At 45.8% G+C, this 21,083-nt stretch overlaps 1 protein-coding gene across 1 annotated transcript in view; it reads right to left on the bottom strand.

The window, feature by feature from the left end:
* The window catches only part of znf410 (zinc finger protein 410), a 39,828-nt gene that overhangs the window by 1,685 nt on the left and 17,060 nt on the right, over nucleotides 1-21,083 (bottom strand). The window contains exons 7-8 of the mRNA XM_056234397.1: nucleotides 8,742-8,923; nucleotides 7,165-7,254 (exon numbers count right to left, since the gene is read on the bottom strand). Of these exons, the coding sequence (XP_056090372.1) occupies nucleotides 7,165-7,254; nucleotides 8,742-8,923 (272 nt within the window). The remainder of the gene's footprint in view (nucleotides 1-7,164; nucleotides 7,255-8,741; nucleotides 8,924-21,083) is intronic.

Genomic DNA, 21,083 nt, shown 5'->3' with positions numbered 1-21,083 from the left:
CAGTTATCAATCTCACACCAGTTACAACCTCACACCAGTTACAATCTCACACCAGTTACAATCTCACACCAGTTACAATCTCACACCAGTTACAATCTCACACCAGTTACAATCTCACACCAGTTGTCAATCTCACACCAGTTACAATCTCACACCAGTTACAATCTCACGCCAGTTACAATCTCACACCAGTTGTCAATCTCACACCAGTTACAATCTCACACCAGTTACAATCTCACACCAGTTACAATCTCACACCAGTTACAATCTCACACCAGTTACAATCTCACACCAGTTGTCAATCTCACACCAGTTACAATCTCACGCCAGTTACAATCTCACACCAGTTGTCAATCTCACACCAGTTACAATCTCACACCAGTTACAATCTCACACCAGTTACAATCTCACACCAGTTGTCAATCTCACACCAGTTGTCAATCTCACACCAGTTGTCAATCTCACACCAGTTACAATCTCACACCAGTTATCAATCTCACACCAGTTGTCAATCTCACACCAGTTGTCAATCTCAGACCAGTTGTCAATCTCACACCAGTTATCAATCTCACACCAGTTACAATCTCACACCAGTTACAATCTCACACCAGTTACAATCTCACACCAGTTACAATCTCACGCCAGTTACAATCTCACACCAGTTGTCAATCTCACACCAGTTGTCAATCTCACACCAGTTGTCAATCTCACACCAGTTACAATCTCACACCAGTTACAATCTCACACCAGTTACAATCTCACACCAGTTACAATCTCACGCCAGTTACAATCTCACACCAGTTGTCAATCTCACACCAGTTACAATCTCACGCCAGTTACAATCTCACACCAGTTACAATCTCACACCAGTTGTCAATCTCTTGTCACACCAGTTACAATCTCACACCAGTTACAATCTCACACCAGTTACAATCTCACACCAGTTGTCAATCTCTTGTCACACCAGTTACAATCTCACACCAGTTACAATCTCAAACCAGTTACAATCTCACACCAGTTGTCAATCTCACACCAGTTGTCAATCTCACACCAGTTGTCAATCTCAGACCAGTTGTCAATCTCACACCAGTTGTCAATCTCACACCAGTTACAATCTCACACCAGTTACAAACAATCTCACACCAGTTACAATCTCACACCAGTTACAATCTCACACCAGTTACAATTAGGGATGGGACGATACACTTAAACTCACGATACGATGCACCTCGATATGCCAGGGTCACGATACGATACGTCACGATACGATATCAAAAAAGGAAAAAAAAGAAAAAAATATTACTGTATAACAACAACTTATTCATTTGCTTTGGCCGCCAAAGCAAATGTGTGTCCCGCCAAAGCCTTTTTTGATCGGCGAGTGATGTAGAATGAATTGACTGCTGCGCTTGACAATGACAGGGCGCATAACGAGCAGAGAGAGAGAGAGAGAGAGAGAGAGAGAGAGAGCGAGAGAGAGAGAGAGAGAGAGAGAGAGAGAGAGAGAGAGAGAGAGAGAGAGAGAGAGAGAGAGAGAGAGAGAGAGAGAGAGAGAGAGAGCGAGAGAGAGAGAGAGAGAGAGAGAGAGAGCGCCCCGGCCGCGCGCGCGCACTCTCACGTCTTCAAACAAAACGAGCGCTGTCTTGCTCTCTCCCTCGCGCATATTAATCAAAATCAATTGACACGATAGTAAAAGGTCGGAAGACCGCAGTTTCACGTGGAGCATTTGGAGATTTGAGACTCTAGGCTTACTTAGACTCAATGAACAACATCTCAACACTAAATTATAAAGGCCGGTCTCATATAGACGCCTGTCTCAAATACAAGCCGGTGCAGTTCGACGATTTGGGAAAATAAAAGCCCGGGCTATTATTTGAAGTTTTACGGTATATATATACATTTGACTCCATGGTCGGCTGTTTGGGGGCAAGGCATTTGGTACTGATGCCAGGGTTCTCAAGTTTTATCAAAAGCTTGGAGTGAGATCAACACATTCGGTTAGGGGAGGAGCCCCAATGGAGCCCCGCCCCCGCCCATCCCTGCCCCCGCCCATCCCTGCCCCCCAATTTTACCCATTGTTCATAATTAACCAGCACAAATTGAAATTATAACAATTGGTAAATCTGATAAATGACAGAGCAATTCATCACATCAAATATAGCCTACTCTTTAATGTTATATTTCAAAATTACAAATATACAAAAATTACAAAAATATAACAAATTGCTCCAAACAGTTTGGAAAAACAAATCTTTTTGCATTTTGAATGTGTCGAAATGGTATAATGATTTATTGTGTGGTGGGACATTGTGAACAAATGGACATATTAGAGTATTAAGGTGTGTGTGTGTGTGTGTGTGTGTGCACAAATATCTTTTTGCTTTTTCCCTGACATCTTTGAAAAATAAAAATGCAATGGCAATGATTAATGTATGTTTTGACAGGATATAAAATATTACCCAGAGCACTCTGCTTTAATACATGTAGCCTTAATGTAACTAGAAAGACTATTAATACAGTATAATATATAATTTAAAATAAAATGAAGAAATACATTTTCATTCCTTCCCATACCCACTAACATTTCCCTTATAGTTTCAGGTAATGTAAGCTAGCCAAACTGAGCCAAAGCTTCTGGCCTGGTTGCAAAGTAGTTGTTGAGTTTTTGACTGCATCAATAATATGTACACGATGGGGCTATATATTAAATGTTCTAACCTAAAAATGTTAGACGAGCTTTCTTCCCTTCTCCATCACGACGCGTGTTTGCGTGATGTTGTTGGTTACCTAGTAACGAACGTACAGTGGCCGAGAATGTTCCGTCAACTTCCGTGTGTTCGCGCGTCTATGTTGCCTAACGAACGCAATCTGGCCGAGAGATACGTGCTGGCGGCAGGAAACTTTACTTTGTGTGCCTGCGCCTCGTATACAACGTTATATATAAAGCTTGCAGGACAACTTGGTTGGCATTGCCTTTTCAGCGTGAGATATACACGGTGTGGCGTGTGAGCGTGTGAACTGGTTGAATTGCGTGTGTCTCACGGCCAATGCGTGAGACTTGAGAACCCTGTGATGCTAATATTTGTTAGCTCGCTGTAGACTGCAGTGTTGTTGTTGCAACATGCGCTGTCTTGACGTGATGACGTACCGCACCGTTCCCCGGATATAATTTTTTTTTCATTTAGTTTTACCCTGCTTGATCAGCAGATGGTGCTGCCAGCCTGCCACCATAGACTGTGTGTCTGCCCCATATACATACACACACACATATAATACACTAAATTATTTATATACTACGCAAATCATGCAGCAGTGCCATCTATCTTTATTTCGCGATCCATTTTTTTCGACCTCGATGCGTTTCGTCACGTTTTGTATCGCGATATTTCGTCAAACGATATTTCGTCCCATCCCTAGTTACAATCTCACACCAGTTGTCAATCTCACACCAGTTGTCAATCTCACACCAGTTACAATCTCACACCAGTTGTCAATCTCACACCAGTTGTCAATCTCACACCAGTTACAATCTCACACCAGTTGTCAATCTCACACCAGTTACAATCTCACACCAGTTACAATCTCACACCAGTTACAATCTCACACCAGTTGTCAATCTCACACCAGTTGTCAATCTCACACCAGTTGTCAATCTCACACCAGTTACAATCTCACACCAGTTGTCAATCTCACACCAGTTACAATCTCACACCAGTTACAATCTCACACCAGTTGTCAATCTCACACCAGTTGTCAATCTCACACCAGTTGTCAATCTCACACCAGTTGTCAATCTCACACCAGTTACAATCTCACACCAGTTGTCAATCTCACACCAGTTGTCAATCTCACACCAGTTACAATCTCACACCAGTTACAATCTCACACCAGTTACAATCTCACACCAGTTACAATCTCACACCAGTTGTCAATCTCAAACCAGTTACAATCTCACACCAGTTACAATCTCACACCAGTTGTCAATCTCACACCAGTTGTCAATCTCACACCAGTTACAATCTCACACCAGTTATCAATCTCACATCAGTTACAATCTCACACCAGTTGTCAATCTCACACCAGTTACAATCTCACACCAGTTATCAATCTCACACCAGTTACAATCTCACACCAGTTACAATCTCACACCAGTTGTCAATCTCACACCAGTTACAATCTCACACCAGTTACAATCTCACACCAGTTACAATCTCACACCAGTTGTCAATCTCACACCAGTTACAATCTCACACCAGTTATCAATCTCACACCAGTTACAATCTCACACCAGTTGTCAATCTCACACCAGTTACAATCTCACGCCAGTTATCAATCTCACACCAGTTACAATCTCACACCAGTTGTCAATCTCACACCAGTTGTCAATCTCACACCAGTTACAATCTCACACCAGTTGTCAATCTCACACCAGTTACAATCTCACACCAGTTACAATCTCATACCAGTTACAATCTCACACCAGTTGTCAATCTCACCAGTTGTCAATCTCACACCAGTTACAATGTCACCAGTTGTCAATCTCACACCAGTTGTCAATCTCACACCAGTTGTCAATCTCACACCAGTTACAATCTCACACCAGTTACAATCTCACACCAGTTGTCAAACGCACACCAGTTGTCAATCTCACACCAGTTGTCAATCTCACACCAGTTGTCAATCTCACACCAGTTACAATCTCACACCAGTTGTCAATCTCACACCAGTTGTCAATCTCACACCAGTTACAATCTCACACCAGTTGTCAATCTCACACCAGTTGTCAATCTCACACCAGTTACAATCTCACACCAGTTGTCAATCTCACACCAGTTGTCAATCTCAATCTCACACCAGTTGTCAATCTCACACCAGTTGTCAATCTCATACCAGTTACAATCTCACACCAGTTGTCAATCTCACACCAGTTGTCAATCTCACACCAGTTACAATCTCACACCAGTTGTCAATCTCACACCAGTTACAATCTCACACCAGTTACAATCTCACACCAGTTGTCAATCTCACACCAGTTACAATCTCACACCAGTTGTCAATCTCACACCAGTTGTCAATCTCACACCAGTTGTCAATCTCACACCAGTTGTCAATCTCACACCAGTTACAATCTCACACCAGTTATCAATCTCACACCAGTTACAATCTCACACCAGTTGTCAATCTCACACCAGTTACAATCTCACACCAGTTATCAATCTCACACCAGTTACAATCTCACACCAGTTACAATCTCACACCAGTTGTCAATCTCACACCAGTTACAATCTCACACCAGTTACAATCTCACACCAGTTACAATCTCACACCAGTTGTCAATCTCACACCAGTTACAATCTCACACCAGTTATCAATCTCACACCAGTTACAATCTCACACCAGTTGTCAATCTCACACCAGTTACAATCTCACACCAGTTATCAATCTCACACCAGTTACAATCTCACACCAGTTGTCAATCTCACACCAGTTACAATCTCACACCAGTTGTCAATCTCACACCAGTTACAATCTCACACCAGTTACAATCTCACACCAGTTACAATCTCTCACCAGTTGTCAATCTCACACCAGTTGTCAATCTCACACCAGTTACAATCTCACACCAGTTACAATCTCACACCAGTTGTCAATCTCACACCAGTTGTCAATCTCACAATCTCACAATCTCACAATCTCACACCAGTTGTCAATCTCACACCAGTTGTCAATCTCACACCAGTTGTCAATCTCACACCAGTTGTCAATCTCACACCAGTTACAATCTCACACCAGTTGTCAATCTCACACCAGTTGTCAATCTCACACCAGTTGTCAATCTCACACCAGTTATCAATCTCACACCAGTTACAATCTCACACCAGTTGTCAATCTCACACCAGTTACAATCTCACACCAGTTATCAATCTCACACCAGTTGTCAATCTCACACCAGTTGTCAATCTCACACCAGTTACAATCTCACACCAGTTATCAATCTCACACCAGTTACAATCTCACACCAGTTATCAATCTCACACCAGTTATCAATCTCACACCAGTTACAATCTCACACCAGTTATCAATCTCACACCAGTTACAATCTCACACCAGTTACAATCTCACACCAGTTGTCAATCTCACACCAGTTGTCAATCTCACACCAGTTACAATCTCACACCAGTTACAATCTCACACCAGTTACAATCTCACACCAGTTGTCAATCTCACACCAGTTGTCAATCTCACACCAGTTACAATCTCACACCAGTTACAATCTCACACCAGTTGTCAATCTCACAACAGTTACAATCTCACACCAGTTACAATCTCACACCAGTTACAATCTCACACCAGTTACAATCTCACACCAGTTACAATCTCACACCAGTTGTCAATCTCACACCAGTTGTCAATCTCACACCAGTTACAATCTCTCACCAGTTGTCAATCTCACACCAGTTGTCAATCTCACACCAGTTACAATCTCACACCAGTTACAATCTCACACCAGTTAAAATCTCACACCAGTTATCAATCTCACACCAGTTACAATCTCACACCAGTTGTCAATCTCACACCAGTTGTCAATCTCACACCAGTTACAATCTCACACCAGTTGTCAATCTCACACCAGTTGTCAATCTCACACCAGTTACAATCTCACACCAGTTACAATCTCACACCAGTTTCAATCTCACACCAGTTTCAATCTCACACCAGTTGTCAATCTCACACCAGTTGTCAATCTCACTCCAGTTGTCAATCTCACACCAGTTGTCAATCTCACTCCAGTTGTCAATCTCACACCAGTTGTCAATCTCACACCAGTTGTCAATCTCACACCAGTTGTCAATCTCACTCCAGTTGTCAATCTCACACCAGTTGTCAATCTCACACCAGTTACAATCTCACACCAGTTATCAATCTCACACCAGTTGTCAATCTCACACCAGTTGTCAATCTCACACCAGTTACAATCTCACACCAGTTGTCAATCTCAGAGTTATTATGTGCGTTACTTCAGTTATTATGGGTGCAGATTGGAATTGAAAAACAACTGAATCAAAGTGATATTGTTCACAGTCATCAACACTATAATTACAAACACACAATATTGTGATTTACAACCCAACCTAAGACACCGTGTGAAGTCATGTGACCTACCGGAGTGTACGAGCATGTGTTTGCGCAGACTGGAGTATTCTGCGAAGGATCGACCGCAACTGTCCACGTCACACAGGAACGGCTTTTCTCCTGAAAATACCAGCAATTCAAACACCGACATAAGCATTACGTACAAAATTACAATAATACTAACAAAAAGTATTACTTGTAAGCATTGACTGGAATAATCAAGATTTTTTAATGTTTTAGAACTTCTGTTCACAAAGACTGCACGAAAAATACAGTAAAAAAAGTGAAATATTATTATAATGTAAATCATCTGTTTTCTATGTGAATATACAGTAAAGTGTAATTTATTCCTGTGATCAAAGCTGTATTTTCAGCATCATTACTCCAGTCTTCAGTGTCACATGATCCTTCAGAAATCACTCTAATATGAGGATCTGATGCTCAAGAAACATTTATGATTATTATCAATGATAAAAACAGTTATTTACATTTTTATTTCAGGATTCTTTGATTAATAGAAAGTTCAAAAGAACAGCATTTATCTGAAATATAATCTTTTGTAACTTTATAAATGTCTTTACTGTCACTTTTGATCAATTTATTTCATCCTTGATGATTAAGTGTCTTTTATTTTATCAGACTTTTGAATGAAATTGTATCATGGTTTCCAAAATATTTGAAGTGGTTTTATAAACTGTTTTTATTATATTTACCATTATTAATAATTGAGATATAATAATTGCATAGAGTGATTTCTGAAGGATCATGTGACACTGAAGACTGGAGTAATGATGCTGAAAATACAGCTTTGATCACAGGAATAAATTACACTTTACTGTATATTCACATAGAAAATAACTCATTTAAATTGTAATATTTCACAATATTACTGCGTTTTGATCATATAAATGCAGCTTTGATGAGCAGAAGAGACTCTTTCAAAAACATTTAAAAAAATATTTTTGTATAGGAAATCTATCATTTTGATTGATTCTTCATTCTATGATACACAGTCAAAGCTAAATCTATTCAGAACACCTTCAACATTTCTCACATTATCACGGTTTATTCACTATAGTTCAGAAAATGGTAATGTAATATGACGCTAACTCAGAGTTCTCAGATCAGTGGATATTTGACTGGTTTTGTCCGTCCTTCTGTTAGACTCTCACACATGAATTATGTTGAATATCTGTCAGCTGTTAAATTTAACTACACAATTAGATAATACCAGTTTAGCTCAACCAGTGACCAAGCAATGCTTCATGTTGTTCAGTGTGTGTGTAAAAAGAGCATTAGCAATTACAGAAAACACACTTCAGCAGAACATGATCAGCTCAAAGTGGAGGAATCATTATTGCTCCCACATTTTTAATGGAAGTTAAATTTATAATAATATTTGTGTGTAATTTGTCGCAGTTTACTTTATTTTGCTCTCCTCACTTACATAAATGAACTATAGTGTCCTGATCACACTAGTGAAAACATGTCAAAAATGATCTGGTGTCTGAATAATTTTTTATTTGACTGTATAAATAAACATCCTCATGTATGAATATAATAATGCTGAGTCCAGTGTGTGTGTGTGTGTGTGTGTGTGTGTGTACCGGTGTGTGTGCGTCTGTGGTTCTTCAGGTTCCCAGCAGTGGTGAATCTCTTCCCACAGTTCTTCTCACTGCAGATGAAGGGTTTCTCTCCGTTGTGGATCCTCATGTGAACCTGAAGCCTCTGAAGAACATAGAAACTCTTCCCACAACCCTCGGCTCCACAGCGGAACGTGCGGTCATTCCTGAAACACACACACACACACACTCTCTACAGCTGGAAATATAACAGAAACACACGAAATCAAACAAATGGACAATTCTTGTTTTTATGGAATATTGCAGTGTTTATTATAAATGATTTATCGGTGCACATCATTATTGTGTTAATAGTGTTGAATCAGTTCCTCTTGCAGCATCTCTTCTCTTCTCTGATGATGTGGGCGGGGCTATAACCTGTCACTCACATGAGATCAGCCAATAGCAAACCACAACCATCCAATCAGCTCCCCACAGACACAATCAAGCCCCGCCCACATGTGCTCCTGTTCCAGAAACGTTTCACTCGGATATACGACACAATAGAGGAAAATATGATCACAACTTCCCTTTCATATATACATTCATCCTTAAACCCTGCATGAGTGACTTCCTCCAGAACACGTGTTTTCACCTTAGAAAAGAGCACCTGCTTTAAATGTGTCCAGGTTTCATTACACCCCAAAAACAAAGGGGGAAAAATAAACAAATATATTTACATAAACAAAATTAAGCCTGTTTCATAATTATAAAGCTTTTTATTTTGCATTGTGACATTATTTTCATGACAATTAAACCCGCAAAATCTTGTTCTCATTACTGTAAAATATTTTTTTAAATCAATCAGCATCAGGGTGCAACAAGATTAAATATTATTATAAATCACAATTTAAATGTTTTTTGCACTTTAATTTGGTGATTTACAAGTAAAAAAAATAATAATAATTAATTGGAGTCATAACTTACAAAGTCATAATGCATGTTCAAAAATATATTAGAATGCAATTCATACAAACAGTGACTATAAAACATCTCTTCTAAAAAAATTAAAAATAAATTAAGTAAACTTAAAAAGAAAAAAATGTTTTAGAAAATGAGCACCAAAAAAGGCTAAAATCCTAAAAAATATATAAATAAAATATAATTTTGAAGTTGAATTATTATTTGAAAAATATCAGTGCTGGGCAACTATTAATCGCATCCAAAATTAAAGTTTGTGTTTACATATTATATGTGTGTGTACTGTGTATAATTATTTTTGTATATATAAATACACACACATGCATGTATATTTAAGAAAAATGTACAATTTATTTATAAAATATTTAGATTTATATATAATATAAATTATGTATAAATATATATACAGTATAAATATATAATGTATAAATATATATACAGTATATACATGCAAATATTTCTTAAATATATACATTGTATGCATATGTGTGTACTTATATATACAAAATAATTTACAAAATAATGCGATTAATAGTTGCCCAGCACTAAAAAATATATTTAAACACTTTAAGTTATGGTGAGGTTGGTGTTTTCTGCATTACAGTAATGAGATCTGGGAATGAACGCGTTTAATTCTCAATGATCCTAAAAAAGGCTTCATTTTCTTTACGCAAAATATAACTGACTACTTTTGTGTTGAAAACGTCCGGTGCGTTACCTGTGAACGTGTGTGTGTGTGTGTTACCTGTGAGCGTGTGTGTTACCTGTGAACGTGTGTGTGTGTGTGTTTCCTGTGAGCGTGTGTTACCTGTGAGCGTGTGTTACCTGTGAGCGCGTGTGTGTTACCTGTGAGCGTGTGTGTGTGTGTGTTACCTGTGAGCGTGTGTGTGTGTGTGTTACCTGTGAGCGTGTGTGTGTTTCCTGTGAGCGTGTGTGTTACCTGTGAACGTGTGTGTGTGCGTTACCTGTGAGCGTGTGTGTGTTACCTGTGAGCGTGTGTGTGTTTCCTGTGAGCGTGTGTGTTACCTGTGAGCGTGTGTGTGTTACCTGTGAGCGTGTGTGTGTTTCCTGTGAGCGTGTGTGTTACCTGTGAACGTGTGTGTGTGCGTTACCTGTGAGCGTGTGTGTGTTACCTGTGAGCGTGTGTGTGTTTCCTGTGAGCGTGTGTGTTACCTGTGAGCGTGTGTGTTACCTGTGAGCGTGTGTTACCTGTGAGCGTGTGTTACCTGTGAGCGTGTGTGTTACCTGTGAGCGTGTGTGTTACCTGTGAGCGTGTGTGTTACCTGTGAGCGTGTGTTACCTGTGAGCGTGTGTGTTACCTGTGAGCGTGTGTGTTACCTGTGAGCGCGTGTGTGTTACCTGTGAGCGTGTGTGTGTGCGTTACCTGTGAGCGTGTGTGTGTTACCTGTGAGCGTGTGTGTGTTTCCTGTGAGCGTGTGTGTTACCTGTGAGCGTGTGTGTTTCCTGTGAGCGTGTGTGTTACCTGTGAGCGTGTGTGTTACCTGTGAGCGTGTGTGTTACCTGTGAGCGTGTGTGTTACCTGTGAGCGTGTGTGTTACCTGTGAGCGCGTGTGTGTTTCCTGTGAGCGTGTGTGTTACCTGTGAGCGTGTGTGTTACCTGTGAGCGTGTGTGTTACCTGTGAGCGCGTGTGTGTTACCTGTGAGGGTGTGTGTGTTACCTGTGAGCGTGTGTGTGTTTCCTGTGAGCGTGTGTGTTACCTGTGAACGTGTGTGTGTGCGTTACCTGTGAGCGTGTGTGTTACCTGTGAGCGTGTGTGTGTTTCCTGTGAGCGTGTGTGTTACCTGTGAACGTGTGTGTGTGCGTTACCTGTGAGCGTGTGTGTGTTACCTGTGAGCGTGTGTGTGTTTCCTGTGAGCGTGTGTGTTACCTGTGAGCGTGTGTGTTACCTGTGAGCGTGTGTTACCTGTGAGCGTGTGTTACCTGTGAGCGTGTGTGTTACCTGTGAGCGTGTGTTACCTGTGAGCGTGTGTGTTACCTGTGAGCGTGTGTGTTACCTGTGAGCGCGTGTGTGTTACCTGTGAGCGTGTGTGTGTGCGTTACCTGTGAGCGTGTGTGTGTTACCTGTGAGCGTGTGTGTGTTTCCTGTGAGCGTGTGTGTTACCTGTGAGCGTGTGTGTTTCCTGTGAGCGTGTGTGTTACCTGTGAGCGTGTGTGTTACCTGTGAGCGTGTGTGTTACCTGTGAGCGTGTGTGTTACCTGTGAGCGTGTGTGTTACCTGTGAGCGTGTGTGTGTTTCCTGTGAGCGTGTGTGTTACCTGTGAGCGTGTGTGTTACCTGTGAGCGTGTGTGTTACCTGTGAGCGCGTGTGTGTTACCTGTGAGGGTGTGTGTGTTACCTGTGAGCGTGTGTGTGTTTCCTATGAGCGTGTGTGTGTTACCTGTGAGCGTGTGTGTGTTACCTGTGAGCGTGTGTGTGTTACCTGTGAGCGTGTGTGTGTTTCCTGTGAGCGTGTGTGTTTCCTGTGAGCGTGTGTGTTTCCTGTGAGCGTGTGTGTGTTACCTGTGAGCGCGTGTGTTACCTGTGAGCGTGTGTGTGTTACCTGTGAGCGTGTGTGTGTTACCTGTGAGCGTGTGTGTTTCCTGTGAGCGTGTGTGTTACCTGTGAGCGTGTGTGTTACCTGTGAGCGTGTGTGTTACCTGTGAGCGCGTGTGTGTTACCTGTGAGCGTGTGTGTGTGCGTTACCTGTGAGCGTGTGTGTGTTACCTGTGAGCGCGTGTGTTACCTGTGAGCGTGTGTGTGTTACCTGTGAGCGTGTGTGTGTTACCTGTGAACGTGTGTGTTACCTGTGAACGTGTGCGTTACCTGTGAGCGTGTGTGTGTTACCTGTGAGCGTGTGTGTTACCTGTGAGCGTGTGTGTGTTTCCTGTGAGCGTGTGTGTTACCTGTGAACGTGTGTGTGTGCGTTACCTGTGAGCGTGTGTGTGTTACCTGTGAGCGTGTGTGTGTTTCCTGTGAGCGTGTGTGTTTCCTGTGAGCGTGTGTGTTTCCTGTGAGCGTGTGTGTGTTACCTGTGAGCGCGTGTGTTACCTGTGAGCGTGTGTGTGTTACCTGTGAGCGTGTGTGTGTTACCTGTGAGCGTGTGTGTTTCCTGTGAGCGTGTGTGTTTCCTGTGAGCGTGTGTGTTACCTGTGAGCGTGTGTGTGTTACCTGTGAGCGTGTGTGTTTCCTGTGAGCGTGTGTGTTACCTGTGAGCGTGTGTGTTACCTGTGAGCGTGTGTGTTACCTGTGAGCGCGTGTGTGTTACCTGTGAGCGTGTGTGTGTGCGTTACCTGTGAGCGTGTGTGTGTTACCTGTGAGCGTGTGTGTGTTTCCTGTGAGCGTGTGTGTTACCTGTGAGCGTGTGTGTTTCCTGTGAGCGTGTGTGTTACGTGAGCGCGTGTGTGTTACCTGTGAGCGTGTGTGTTACCTGTGAGCGTGTGTGTTACCTGTGAGCGTGTGTGTTACCTGTGAGCGTGTGTGTGTTTCCTGTGAGCGTGTGTGTTACCTGTGAGCGTGTGTGTTACCTGTGAGCGTGTGTGTTACCTGTGAGCGCGTGTGTGTTACCTGTGAGCGTGTGTGTTACCTGTGAGCGTGTGTGTGTTTCCTGTGAGCGTGTGTGTTACCTGTGAGCGTGTGTGTTACCTGTGAGCGTGTGTGTGTTACCTGTGAGCGTGTGTGTGTTTCCTGTGAGCGTGTGTGTTACCTGTGAGCGTGTGTGTTACCTGTGAGCACGTGTGTGTTACCTGTGAGCGTGTGTGTTACCTGTGAGCGTGTGTGTGTTACCTGTGAGCGTGTGTGTTACCTGTGAGCGCGTGTTACCTGTGAGCGTGTGTGTGTTTCCTGTGAGCATGTGTGTTACCTGTGAGCGTGTGTGTTACCTGTGAGCGTGTGTGTGTTACCTGTGAGCGTGTGTGTTACCTGTGAGCGTGTGTGTGTTACCTGTGAGCGTGTGTGTTACCTGTGAGCGTGTGTGTGACCTGTGAGCGTGTGTGTGTTACCTGTGAGCGTGTGTGTTACCTGTGAGCGTGTGTGTGTGTTACCTGTGAGCGTGTGTGTTACCTGTGAGCGTGTGTGTGTTACCTGTGAGCGTGTGTGTTACCTGTGAGCGTGTGTGTGTTACCTGTGAGCGTGTGTGTGTTACCTGTGAGCGCGTGTGTGTTACCTGTGAGCGCGTGTGTGTGTGTTTCCTGTGAGCGTGTGTGTGTTTCCTGTGAGCGTGTGTGTGTGTGTGTGTTACCTGTGAGCGTGTGTGTGTGTGTGTGTTACCTGTGAGCGTGTGTGTGTGTGTTACCTGTGAGCGTGTGTGTTACCTGTGAGCGTGTGTGTGTGTGTTACCTGTGAGCGTGTGTGTGTGTTTCCTGTGAGCGTGTGTGTGTGTGTTACCTGTGAGCGCGTGTGTTACCTGTGAGCGTGTGTGTTACCTGTGAGCGTGTGTGTGTTACCTGTGAGCGCGTGTGTTACCTGTGAGCGTGTGTGTGTTACCTGTGAGCGTGTGTGTTACCTGTGAGCGTGTGTGTGTTACCTGTGAGCGTGTGTGTTACCTGTGAGCGTGTGTGTGTTACCTGTGAGCGCGTGTGTTACCTGTGAGCGTGTGTGTTACCTGTGAGCGTGTGTGTTACCTGTGACCGTGTGTGTGTTACCTGTGAGCGTGTTTGTTACCTGTGAGCGCGTGTGTTACCTGTGAGCGTGTGTGTTACCTGTGAGCGTGTGTGTTACCTGTGAGCACGTGTGTTACCTGTGAGCGTGTGTGTGTTACCTGTGAGCACGTGTGTTACCTGTGAGCGTGTGTGTGTTACCTGTGAGCGTGTGTGTGTTACCTGTGAGCGTGTGTGTGTTACCTGTGAGCGTGTGTGTGTTACCCGTGAGCGCGTGTTACCTGTGAGCGTGTGTGTGTTACCTGTGAGCGTGTGTGTGTTACCTGTGAGCGTGTGTGTGTTACCTATGAGCGTGTGTGTGTTACCTGTGAGCGTGTGTTACCTGTGAGCGTGTGTGTGTTACCTGTGAGCGTGTGTGTGTTACCTGTGAGCGTGTGTGTGTTACCTGTGAGCGTGTGTGTGTTACCCGTGAGCGCGTGTTACCTGTGAGCGTGTGTGTGTTACCTGTGAGCGTGTGTGTGTTACCTGTGAGCGTGTGTGTGTTACCTGTGAGCGCGTGTGTGTTACCTGTGAGCGTGTGTGTGTTACCTGTGAGCGTGTGTGTTACCTGTGAGCACGTGTGTGTTACCTGTGAGCGCGTGTGTTACCTGTGACCGTGTGTGTTACCTGTGAGCGTGTGTGTGTTACCTGTGAGCGTGTGTGTTACCTGTGAGCACGTGTGTTACCTGTGAGCGTGTGTGTGTTACCTGTGAGCGTGTGTGTTACCTGTGAGCACGTGTGTTACCTGTGAGCGTGTGTGTGTTACCTGTGAGCGCGTGTGTTACCTGTGACCGTGTGTGTTACCTGTGAGCGTGTGTGTGTTACCTGTGAGCGTGTGTGTGTTACCTGTGAGCGTGTGTGTTACCTGTGAGCACGTGTGTGTTACCTGTGAGCGCGTGTGTTACCTGTGACCGTGTGTGTTACCTGTGAGCGTGTGTGTGTTACCTGTGAGCGTGTGTGTTACCTGTGAGCACGTGTGTTACCTGTGAGCGTGTGTGTGTTACCTGTGACCGTGTGTGTGTTACCTGTGAGCGTGTGTGTGTTACCTGTGAGCGTGTGTGTGTTACCTGTGACCGTGTGTGTTACCTGTGAGCGTGTGTGTGTTACCTGTGAGCGTGTGTGTTACCTGTGAGCGTGTGTGTGTTACCTGTGACCGTGTGTGTGTTACCTGTGAGCGTGTGTGTGTTACCTGTGAGCGTGTGTGTGTTACCTGTGAGCGTGTGTGTGTTACCTGTGAGCGTGTGTGTGTTACCTGTGAGCGTGTGTGTGTTACCTGTGAGCGTGTGTGTGTTACCTGTGAGCGTGTGTGTTACCTGTGAGCGTGTGTGTTACCTGTGAGCGTGTGTGTTACCTGTGAGCGTGTGTGTGTTACCTGTGAGCGCGTGTTACCTGTGACCGTGTGTGTGTTACCCGTGAGCGCGTGTTACCTGTGAGCGTGTGTGTGTTACCTGTGAGCGCGTGTGTTACCTGTGACCGTGTGTGTTACCTGTGACCGTGTGTGTTACCTGTGAGCGTGTGTGTTACCTGTGACCGTGTGTGTTACCTGTGAGCGTGTGTGTTACCTGTGAGCGTGTGTGTGTTACCTGTGAGCGTGTGTGTGTTACCTGTGAGCGTGTGTGTGTTACCTGTGAGCGTGTGTGTTACCTGTGAGCGTGTGTGTTACCTGTGAGCGTGTGTGTTACCTGTGAGCGTGTGTGTGTTACCTGTGAGCGCGTGTTACCTGTGAGCGTGTGTGTGTTACCTGTGAGCGTGTGTGTTACCTGAGAGCGTGTGTGTTACCTGTGACCGTGTGTGTGTTACCTGTGAGCGTGTGTGTGTTACCTGTGAGCGTGTGTGTGTTACCTGTGAGCGTGTGTGTGTTACCTGTGACCGTGTGTGTGTTACCTGTGAGCGTGTGTGTTACCTGAGAGCGTGTGTGTTACCTGTGAGCGTGTGTGTTACCTGTGAGCGTGTGTTACCTGTGAGCGTGTGTGTTACCTGTGACCGTGTGTGTTACCTGTGAGCGCGTGTGTGTTACCTGTGAGCGCGTGTGTGTTACCTGTGAGCGTGTGTGTTACCTGTGACCGTGTGTGTTACCTGTGAGCGTGTGTGTTACCTGTGAGCGTGTGTGTTACCTGTGACCGCGTGTGTGTGTTACCTGTGACCGTGTGTGTGTTACCTGTGAGCGCGTGTTACCTGTGAGCGTGTGTGTGTTACCTGTGAGCGTGTGTGTGTTACCTGTGAGCGTGTGTGTGTTACCTGTGAGCGTGTGTGTGTTACCTGTGAGCGCGTGTTACCTGTGAGCGTGTGTGTGTTACCTGTGAGCGTGTGTGTGTTACCTGTGAGCGTGTGTGTGTTACCTGTGAGCGTGTGTGTTACTTGTGAGCGTGTGTGTTACCTGTGAGCGTGTGTGTTACCTGTGACCGTGTCGTGTTACCTGTGAGCGTGTGTGTTACCTGTGAGCGTGTGTGTGTTACCTGTGAGCGTGTGTGTGTACCTGTGACCGTGTGTGTGTTACCTGTGAGCGTGTGTGTGTTACCTGTGAGCGTGTGTGTGTTACCTGTGAGCGTGTGTGTGTTACCTGTGAGCGTGTGTGTGTTACCTGTGAGCGTGTGTGTGTTACCTGTGAGCGCGTGTGTGTTACCTGTGAGCGTGTGTGTTACCTGTGAGCGCGTGTGTGTTACCTGTGAGCGTGTGTGTTACCTGTGAGTGTGTGTTACCTGTGAGCGCGTGTGTGTTACCTGTGAGCGTGTGTGTTACCTGTGAGCGCGTGTGTGTTACCTGTGAGCGCGTGTGTGTTACCTGTGAGCGCGTGTTACCTGTGAGCGCGTGTGTGTTACCTGTGAGCGCGTGTGTTACCTGTGAGCGTGTGTGTGTACCTGTGAGCCGTGTGTGTTACCTGTGAGCGCGTGTGTTACCTGTGAGCGTGTGTGTGTTACCTGTGAGCGTGTGTGTTACCTGTGAGCGTGTGTGTTACCTGTGAGCGTGTGTGTGTTACCTGTGAGCGTGTGTTACCTGTGAGCGTGTGTGTTGTTTACCTGTGAGCGTCGTGTGTGTTACCTGTGAGCGTGTGTGTTACCTGTGAGGCGTGTGTGTTACCTGTGAGCGTGTGTGTTACCTGTGAGCGTGTGTGGTTACCTGTGAGCGCGTGTTACCTGTGAGCGTTTGTGTGTTACCTGTGAGCGTGTGTGTTACCTGTGAGCGTTGTGTGTGTTACCTGTGAGCGTGTGTGTTACTGTGAGCGTGTGTGTGTTACCTGTGAGCGCGTGTGTGTTACCTGTGAGCGTGTGTGTGTTACCTGTGAGCGTGTGTGTGTTACCTGTGAGCGTGTGTGTGTTACCTGTGAGGCGTGTGTGTGTTACCTGTGAGCGTGTGTGTTACCTGTGAGCGTGTGTGTTACTTGTGAGCGTGTGTACCGTGAGCGTGTGTGTTACCTGTGAGCGTGTGTGGTACCTGTGAGCGGTGTGTTTACCTGTGAGCGTGTGTGTTACTGAGAGCGTGTGTGTTACCTGTGACGGCGTAGTGGGTGTTACCTGTGAGCCGTGTGTGTTACCTTGTGAGCGCGTGTGTGTTACCTGTGAGCGTGTGTGTGTTACCTGTGACCGTGTGTGTGTTACCTGTGAGCTGTGTGTGTTACCTGTGAGCGTGTGTGTGTTACCTGTGAGCGTGTTGTTACCTGTGAGCGTGTGTGTTTACCTGTGAGCGTGTGTGTTACCTGTAGCGTGTGTGTTACCTGTGAGCGTAGTGTGTTACCTGTGAGCGTTTGGTGTGTGTTACCTGTGTGCGTGTGTGGTTACTTGTGAGCGTGTGTGTGTTACCTGTGAGCGTGTGTGTTACTTGTGAGCTGTGTGTGTTACCTGTGAGCGTGTTCGTGTGTTACCTGTGAGCGTCGTGTGTTACCTGTGAGCGTGTGGTGTGTTACCTGTGACCGTGTGTGTTACTTGTGAGTGTGTGTGTTACCTGTGAGGTGTGTGTTACCTGGGACCGTGTGTTGACCTATGAGCGTGTGTGTGTACCTGTGACCGTGTGTGTTACCTGTGACCGTGTGTGTGTTACCTTGTGACGTGTGTGTTACCTGTGACCGTGTGTGTGTTACCTGTGAGCGTGTGTGTGTTACCTGTGAGCGTGTGTGTTACCTGTGAGTCGCGTGTGTGTTACCTGTGAGCGTGTGTGTTACCTGTGAGCGTGATGTGTTGAGCGTGTGTGTGTTACCTGTGAGCGTGTGTGTTACCTGTGAGCGTGTGTGTGTTACCTGTGAGCGTGTGTGTTACCTGTGAGCGTGTGTGTGTTACCTGTGAGCGCGTGTGTGTTACCTGTGAGCGTGTGTGTGTTACCTGTGAGCGTGTGTGTGTTACCTGTGAGCGTGTGTGTGTTACCTGTGAGCGTGTGTGTGTTACCTGTGAGCGTGTGTGTTACCTGTGAGCGTGTGTGTTACTTGTGAGCGTGTGTGTTACCTGTGAGCGTGTGTGTTACCTGTGAGCGTGTGTGTTACCTGTGAGCGTGTGTTACCTGTGAGCGTGTGTGTTACTTGAGAGCGTGTGTGTTACCTGTGACCGTGTGTGTTACCTGTGACCGTGTGTGTTACTTGTGAGTGTGTGTGTTACCTGTGAGCGTGTGTGTTACCTGTGACCGTGTGTGTTACCTGTGAGCGTGTGTGTTACCTGTGAGCGTGTGTGTGTTACCTGTGAGCGTGTGTGTTACCTGTGAGCGTGTGTGTGTTACCTGTGAGCGTGTGTGTTACCTGTGAGCGTGTGTGTTACCTGTGAGCGTGTGTGTTACCTGTGAGCGTGTGTGTTACCTGTGAGCGTGTGTGTTACTTGTGAGCGTGTGTGTGTTACCTGTGAGCGTGTGTGTTACTTGTGAGCGTGTGTGTGTTACCTGTGAGCGTGTGTGTTACCTGTGAGCGCGTGTGTTACCTGTGAGCGTGTGTGTGTTACCTGTGACCGTGTGTGTTACTTGTGAGTGTGTGTGTTACCTGTGAGCGTGTGTGTTACCTGTGACCGTGTGTGTTACCTATGAGCGTGTGTGTTACCTGTGACCGTGTGTGTGTTACCTGTGACCGTGTGTGTTACCTGTGACCGTGTGTGTGTTACCTGTGACCGTGTGTGTGTTACCTGTGACCGTGTGTGTGTTACCTGTGAGCGTGTGTGTTACCTGTGACCGTGTGTGTGTTACCTGTGACCGTGTGTGTGTTACCTGTGACCGTGTGTGTGTTACCTGTGAGCGTGTGTGTTACCTGTGAGCGTGTGTGTTACCTGTGAGTGTGTGTTACCTGTGAGTGTGTGTGTTACCTGTGACCGTGTGTGTGTTACCTGTGAGCGTGTGTGTTACCTGTGAGCGTGTGTGTTACCTGTGACCGTGTGTGTGTTACCTGTGAGCGTGTGTGTTACCTGTGAGCGTGTGTGTTACCTGTGACCGTGTGTGTGTTACCTGTGACCGTGTGTGTGTTACCTGTGACCGTGTGTGTGTTACCTGTGAGCGTGTGTGTGTTACCTGTGAGCGTGTGTGTTACCTGTGAGTGTGTGTTACCTGTGAGCGTGTGTGTTACCTGTGACCGTGTGTGTGTTACCTGTGAGCGTGTGTGTTACCTGTGAGCGTGTGTGTGTTACCTGTGAGCGTGTGTGTTACCTGTGACCGTGTGTGTGTTACCTGTGAGCGTGTGTGTTACCTGTGACCGTGTGTGTGTTACCTGTGAGCGTGTGTGTTACCTGTGAGCGTGTGTGTGTTACCTGTGAGCGTGTGTGTGTTACCTGTGAGCGTGTGTGTTACCTGTGAGCGTGTGTGTTACCTGTGAGCGTGTGTGTTACCTGTGAGCGTGTGTGTTACTTGTGAGCGTGTGTGTGTTACCTGTGAGCGTGTGTGTGTTACCTGTGAGCGTGTGTGTTACCTGTGAGCGCGTGTGTTACCTGTGAGCGTGTGTGTGTTACCTGTGACCGTGTGTGTTACTTGTGAGTGTGTGTGTTACCTGTGAGCGTGTGTGTTACCTGTGAGCGCGTGTGTTACCTGTGAGCGTGTGTGTTACCTGTGAGCGTGTGTGTGTTACCTGTGACCGTGTGTGTTACTTGTGAGTGTGTGTGTTACCTGTGAGCGTGTGTGTTACCTGTGACCGTGTGTGTGTTACCTGTGACCGTGTGTGTTACTTGTGAGTGTGTGTGTTACTTGTGAGCGTGTGTGTGTTACCTGTGAGCGTGTGTGTTACCTGTGAGCGTGTGTGTGTTACCTGTGAGCGTGTGTGTTACCTGTGACCGTGTGTGTGTTACCTGTGAGCGTGTGTGTTACCTGTGACCGTGTGTGTGTTACCTGTGAGCGTGTGTGTTACCTGTGAGCGTGTGTGTGTTACCTGTGAGCGTGTGTGTGTTACCTGTGAGCGTGTGTGTTACCTGTGAGCGTGTGTGTTACCTGTGAGCGTGTGTGTTACCTGTGAGCGTGTGTGTTACTTGTGAGCGTGTGTGTGTTACCTGTGAGCGTGTGTGTGTTACCTGTGAGCGTGTGTGTTACCTGTGAGCGCGTGTGTTACCTGTGAGCGTGTGTGTGTTACCTGTGACCGTGTGTGTTACTTGTGAGTGTGTGTGTTACCTGTGAGCGTGTGTGTTACCTGTGAGCGCGTGTGTTACCTGTGAGCGTGTGTGTTACCTGTGAGCGTGTGTGTGTTACCTGTGACCGTGTGTGTTACTTGTGAGTGTGTGTGTTACCTGTGAGCGTGTGTGTTACCTGTGACCGTGTGTGTGTTACCTGTGACCGTGTGTGTTACTTGTGAGTGTGTGTGTTACTTGTGAGCGTGTGTGTGTTACC

This window comes from Rhinichthys klamathensis, unplaced genomic scaffold (genome assembly GCF_029890125.1).
Source record: "Rhinichthys klamathensis goyatoka isolate OS25496 unplaced genomic scaffold, OSU_Roscu_1.1 h1tg000394l_1, whole genome shotgun sequence".
Lineage (NCBI taxonomy): Eukaryota > Metazoa > Chordata > Actinopteri > Cypriniformes > Leuciscidae > Rhinichthys > Rhinichthys klamathensis.
This window is presented reverse-complemented; position numbering and strand designations above follow the sequence as displayed.